At 38.2% G+C, this 6,679-nt stretch overlaps 1 protein-coding gene across 1 annotated transcript in view; it reads right to left on the bottom strand.

The window, feature by feature from the left end:
- ALK (ALK receptor tyrosine kinase) overlaps positions 1-6,679 on the bottom strand; it is a 423,979-nt gene that overhangs the window by 116,876 nt on the left and 300,424 nt on the right. The window contains exon 5 of the mRNA XM_072409969.1: positions 1,510-1,634. Coding sequence (XP_072266070.1) covers positions 1,510-1,634 — 125 coding nt within the window. The remainder of the gene's footprint in view (positions 1-1,509; positions 1,635-6,679) is intronic.

Below are 6,679 nucleotides of genomic sequence, written 5' to 3'. Positions count from 1 at the left end.
TCTGTACTATCATATACAGGTACATCACCTCTGTACTTCAATATACATTATACATTATATCTGTACTATCATATACGGGTACATCACCTCTTGTCTGTTACATATAGGTACTTCCCCTCAATACTATGTTATGCAGGTACATCATATCTGTATTAAAATACACAGGTACTATCATAATATCATTATTATTATTATAATAATATTTTTACAGCATTTGTATGACACCAACATATTATAGCACCAACACCAACAATAACACCTATAATATTCAGGTACATTCACCTTAACCCTAACATTACAGACAGAACAAATACTGGAGGGAGTTGAGTTTACTAACTCATTACAACAGAGCAAACTTTAATTTTAGTGTGTTAATGCAAAACAAAATGATTTTTTATTGCCACAACACTAACAATAAATGTGAAACATAATACCAATAATCATATCATCTGCAGGATAATGGTACAAAAATAAAAGCCATAGAAATAAACTGTAACAACGCCCCCAGTGATAGGAAGGACAAGTGCTCTCTTTTTGCTTCCTGGTAAATAAAATTAAACAAAGAAAACATTTTTTCACGACCTGACCCAGAAATAAAATTAGCAGCGTACCAGTGATCAGATGACTAGGAATTATTCTGACTCACTCCCATTGCTTTGGGACCAATGGTAACACCCCGATCACACCCCCCAGGTACACGCTTGGAGGAACACACAATAAACTTGCACCTTTGGGACATGTGCATCATTTTTTGATCTAAATCATACTGAACAATGATTGATCACATATCTGCCAATATAGGGTCAGAACCTCCAGTAAAGCTTTAATTTGAACTGTTAGACTAATTGTAGCTGCACGGTGGCTCAGTGGTTAGAACTCCAGCCTTTGCAGCGCTGGGTCTCAGGTTCAAATCTCAGTTGGGAAACTATCTGCATGGGGTTTGTGTGGGTTTCCTCCCACATTCCAAAAACATGCAGTTAGGGTAATTGGCTTCTTTTCTAAAATTGACCTTAGACTGTATTAATGACATATGACTATGGTAGGGACATTAGATTGTGAGCTCTTTTGAGGGACAGCTAATCACATGACTATGGACTTTGTACGGCGCTGTCTAATAATAATTCTCTGCTTTTCTCAACACCTTTAATATGCTACAATTTCCCTAATTTGTCCCCAATTAAGAATTCCTCTATCTTTATATTTTTTGATCACAAAATGGTTAAATCTACACAAAAAAAGTTCCCCCGTCCATGAACATTGAGTGAAAAGATTTTTCCGGTTCATGGGCTGACGGATCGTTCTCAGCCCTAATTTACCAAGAACGCCTTACCTACCCTGATCATCCAGAGTCCCATCATTTAGCTTATTAGAAATTATTGTTATTCCATTTTTAATACCCCTAAGTGTTTTCGTCTGGCATTAAAATTGCATCTCAAAGAAGACGTTACATAACGTGGTGAAATAATCACAGCGCCAAATGTTTAATAATATGTTCGGAGACACAATTACCTCTTGTGCAATTCTTCATGGCAAACGAGTCCACGGCGGCGGTCCCCCCTTTATCATCGACGTAGTCCAAGGATATCCGGAACGGCTTCCCGTTGTGCCCAACAGGTCCTCCGATAACAACCCATCTGAATTCGGTAGAAATCGGGAAACAAAAGCAAAAAAAAAAGGAGATGAGTATCCACAGGGAGTTATTTTTACCTCTAATAAGCCCACACCCACAAGAGCTTGCCACCATTTTGTCGGCGGCCCAGTTTGGCACCAATCCTAAAAACTTTTAGCCAAAAAGGACGCTGAGGCTTGTGCCGGGATAAGGAGAGGAGGATTGTGCTGGGACGTTTGTATGTCAGGGATTCAGAGGCTTCCCTCGTCAGAGACGCCAATTATGCTGTTAATTTCATCTACGAAATGTGTGACACAAGGAGACTCATCGTAGTTTTAATTCCAGAACACAGCGCCCATTCTTTCCTGACACACACATGTCCCAGCACCCACAGGAGTCAAAGGAACTCAGCTGCCTGGGGGGCGCTCACTAAGCTTCAATTTATGGCCACTTTTTAAATAGAGGATGTGTTCAGCGGTTAAATCACAAGCCCAGAATGGGAGCTGCTCACAACTCCACTGCTTTGTGCTCAGATATGTTATACAACTGACAGATAAGGAAATATGCTACAACATATACATAACATAAGACAGGAGCTGGGAAATGATATAATAAAATGTCAAGGGGCAGAGAAAAAAATCTCAAATATGCTGCAAAAAAACAAAAAGATAATTAAAAACAATAGTCAAGGAGGAAAAGTTGAATACAAGGAAATAAAAACGATTAATCAATTGTACAATTTGACTTTTTTATCTTTTAATGCATCTCTGTGATCTCCATGCACATCACAAAGTAAATGTAGCATGGAGATTGTGCACCCCAACAATGGCTGTGTGCAATTTCTCAGGGTGGGTTTTCTGATGGTGACAATGTTGGAGCATATCTGTGTAATGTATGCTGAAATTGGATTTCTTTTTGCTCATTTAACCTCCTGGGTGGTTTATTTCTGTTTGGATTTATTTGTCTAGAAGCGGTACATTGTCTTTCATGAAAATTTATTTTACAGTATAATATAAAAGTATGAACATGATTATGATTCAAAGTTTATTATACTCATTATATTATATTATACTGTAAAATAAATTTTCATGAAAGACAATGTACCGCTTTTAGACATATACAGCCAGTGTATTGCATTCAATACAGATATTTTGTATTGAATGCAATACAAAATAATTTGAAATTCCCGCCGCGCCACAAAGGGACAGCTGCACGCACCAACGTCACCGGGAACTCCCTGGGAATGTCAGCACACTCGCTGGGGGACAGATCGAGGAAGAGGATGCGGCCAGAGGATGGCAGGACTCCGGAGGACACCGATGGGACCGAGTAAGTGTTTATTTATTTATTTATTTTTTAGCTACCCTGATTGTGGTTTGGGGTTACCACTTTCAGCTGTTTTTTTACCCCAACTCACACTTGGGCTTACCGCTCAGGAGGTCAAAAGAGTTCTCAAAACCCATCTTTTCAAACATGCCTACCCATCTACCTTCACTACTTCCCACCATTCCATATCCCCCCTCCTATTGTATGTTATTTCCCCCACCTCTTAGATTGTAAGCTCTTCGGGGCAGAGTCCTCTCCTCCTCCTGTGTCCCTGTCTGTATCTGTCTGTCATTTGTAACCCCTATTTATTGGACAGCACTACGTAGTATGTTGGCACTATATAAATACTGTTTAATAATAATAATAATAATAATAATAACAATAATAATAAATGGCAACTTGTAGCTTCCATCAGGGGCCTGCATGATAAGGTGACAACGCAAGAACCCAAATGGAAGACAAGGACAGAGCATTGCCAGCCTAAAACAGGAAGAACCTGAACAAAAACCTTTTATTGCAAAATGACCAGTAGTAGTGATTGGTTGTTCCATATGAGCCGCTCTCTTTGCTCCTCCAATGACCTACTAATGACTTCCTCACTCATGACCTCATCACACGCACGGCTCTAAGGCTTTTCCTGAGGTGCCCCGACTCTCTTGAATGGTCTTCCTCGTCCTATTCGGCTTGCACCTACTTTCTGGTCATTTAAAAGTGCCCTCAAAACTGAACGCTTCAACCTCACCTACCTATCTTCTTCGGTCTCCTAAACCCTCACTACTCACCCAGCATTCCATATCCCCCTCCTTTTGTGCGATACTTCCCCCACCTCCTAGATTGTAAGCTCTTCAGGGCAGGGTCCTCTCATCCTCCTGTGTCACTGTGTCTGTTTGTCTTTTGAAACCCCTATTTTATATACAGTGCTAAATAATACTACTAATAATAAAAATAATAATTTTGACTCGAGTTGTTATCTTGAGAGTCATTCACAGGTTTAGTAGCCCCTGGATAATGACTGTTGCCATCGTCTAACTGCCACATTGGCTGAACCATACCATACATCAATCCAATTGGATTTCTTAACTGCCTGGATCCAAATTCGATTGGATTTCATCTATTTTGTAATTTTTACTGTTTCAAGCACCTCTAAATACCAGGATTTATTTTAATGAAAGCTGCTAAGTCACATGGATTAAAAAACGGCTTTTGAAATGGCGTGACTTGGTATCCCAGATCTTCCTGCTCACTTCTTATAATAAGGGAATGGACTGTGTGACATTGGTTTAAATTGCCACAGCAGCCTTTTTATGTATGTAAAGAAGAAAATTAATATTAAAAGGTTTTTAACATAACAATATACAATTGTTTCAATGCAAACAAGAGGGGGATCCATAACAGTTCATAACTAGAACTCCCCATGTCCTCAGCTGCACCACACTGACTCGAGGACAGTAAAACTTTAAAGATTGTTAACTTTTTTTTAAGGGACCAAGGTCCTAGGAGAACCACCAATAAAAAAGCCAATGGGAGTGTCATACCCAAATAGGTTCTCTGTTTTGTAACAAATTTAAATATTTTACCCCCTTCACAAAAACCTCCTAACCTGCCAATTCAAAAAAATGTTGCAAAATATTAACAATTCAACATTCACGGTTAATGTCAATGGTAAAGGCAGGTGGGGAAAACTTCGTTCTTTGCCTGAACTTTCCAGAATGATTACTTCTTGTGGTTCCACCCTTCCCAAATGACCACCATTCTGGTAAGACCATCACCCTTCTTACTAAAATCACAACTTCCCCTGTTCCACACGCTAATAATGCAAACCCTTATTTTTGTGTTCTACTTGGGCACATAGCTTAATCACCAGGTGGTGGAGCCAAAAAGCAGGGAATTTTGTACTAAGTTATAAACATTAATTATTCAGTACATTAAATTAAATAACTTTATAATGCAATCAGTACATTTTCATTTTAATTGGAACATACAAAGGGTTGTAACAGTGTTCAGCATTTCAAAATAGTGCAAAACAGTTACCAACGCGTTTCGCAAGCAATGACCTGCTTCTTCAGGGGAAGGTGCAAACAAGAAATCCAACAACCTTAATGTTTTGCTGCAAAGAGTAGTCATTGTTACTTCTCATCAAATGTTACACATACACCTCCGAGTCTCATATTAAAGGCAGGCAAATGTACAGATCACCACACCAAGATAAAATAGGAAGCCATTCAAAATTTAGTGAAGAGCTCTCAACTATAAATCCAAACCTATAGGCTGCATATAGAAAAGTGGTAACTTTGTCTGAATTTTAAATGAATTAAAGCTATAAAGATTGATAACTACCCTAAATGAAACCCCAACCACATTGTGTGTGGGCCCAATGGCCCTTGGCCCCTGTGGTCAGTAAAGTTTTATAGATGGTGATAACAGCAGACTGATATATATTTATAATTATTTATATTACATTCTAAATAAAAATCAAACTGCATAGCTCTTGATTTAAGTACTTCTGCAGCAAATATTAGAAAAGTTCATACAAGTTAACATCATTAGCATTCTTATTTTTCTCCCGAACGTATATATAAATAGTTAACACTTAAAGTTTAATGCACACATCCACTTTAGTGATTGCAGAAGAAAACCCCAGAAGCTAATTATATAATGTGCTTGTTGCTGTCTTATAAAAGCTTCTGACATGAAATAATGTAGATAAAAAGGTAGCAAAAAAAAGAAAGGGGGGGGGGGCTGCATTAAAGCTTTGTTCAGAGAGAACATTGAAAATATATTGTTATTGAGCCATCAATAACGCAATAAACTTATAGGAAGTGATCTCCTGATTAATGCACTTCGTCATTTACTCTTTTTTACTTAAACTATCATTAATTTCAAAGACGTCCTATAAAATTTATGATTATTTACCAAGATGTCACATTTTCACTTGTTATATGGCTTCCAATTTCTTTCCTCCCGAATGTTTTAAGTGTCAGCAATAGCTGAATGGAATACGGGGATGGAAGAACGTCAAGTAGAAGGATTTAGGCACTAAAACATTTAAAGGAAAACTAAATTGTTTAAAAATGTTTTTGTATTATGTTATGAATAAATAAAATGTGTTTCCAGAAATGGACTTGATAAATGATGATGTTTCTTGGCACAAAAGCCAAAATGGTGCATTTGCTGTTCAAATAAAAGGTACCATTGGTTATGTGTCCTCCTGTAGTCCTAAAGCCATACCAATAGCTATCAGGCATTTATATATTATATATATATCCCTTATACCAGATATTGGACTGCCTTGCATATGGATATGGATCTGCATTGGTTTTGATGCCAATAAAAGTGTTTCTTCTAACCTGCCCCAACCACTCTTGGTGCAACCCACTATTTCACTATTAATAATACACAGTATTTACATAGCACCAACATATTACACAGCGCTGTACAAAGTCCATTGTGATGTCTCTAGCTGTCCCTAATGAGCTCACAATCTAATGTCTCTACAATAGTCATATGTTAGTTCAAGGTCAATTTCAGGGAAAGCCAATTACTTATCTGCATTAGGGATGACGGAGAATGCCTCTGGAATTCTCGCAAAAATTTCCTTAAACTTCTGGCAAACCGATTTTGCGAAACCATCGGAATATCGAGAAAATCATTACGATCCCTGGCACTAGAGGAGGTTAGTTACCCTCTAGTGCCCAGGGATCGCAGTGGATCTGCAGATGAACTCTCAATGGAGAAACTCCATTG

Source organism: Pyxicephalus adspersus, chromosome 4 (assembly GCF_032062135.1).
Source record: "Pyxicephalus adspersus chromosome 4, UCB_Pads_2.0, whole genome shotgun sequence".
In the NCBI taxonomy this organism is placed as follows: domain Eukaryota; kingdom Metazoa; phylum Chordata; class Amphibia; order Anura; family Pyxicephalidae; genus Pyxicephalus; species Pyxicephalus adspersus.
The sequence above is the reverse complement of the archived record's forward strand: the minus strand, read 5'-3'. Positions and strand labels throughout refer to the sequence as shown.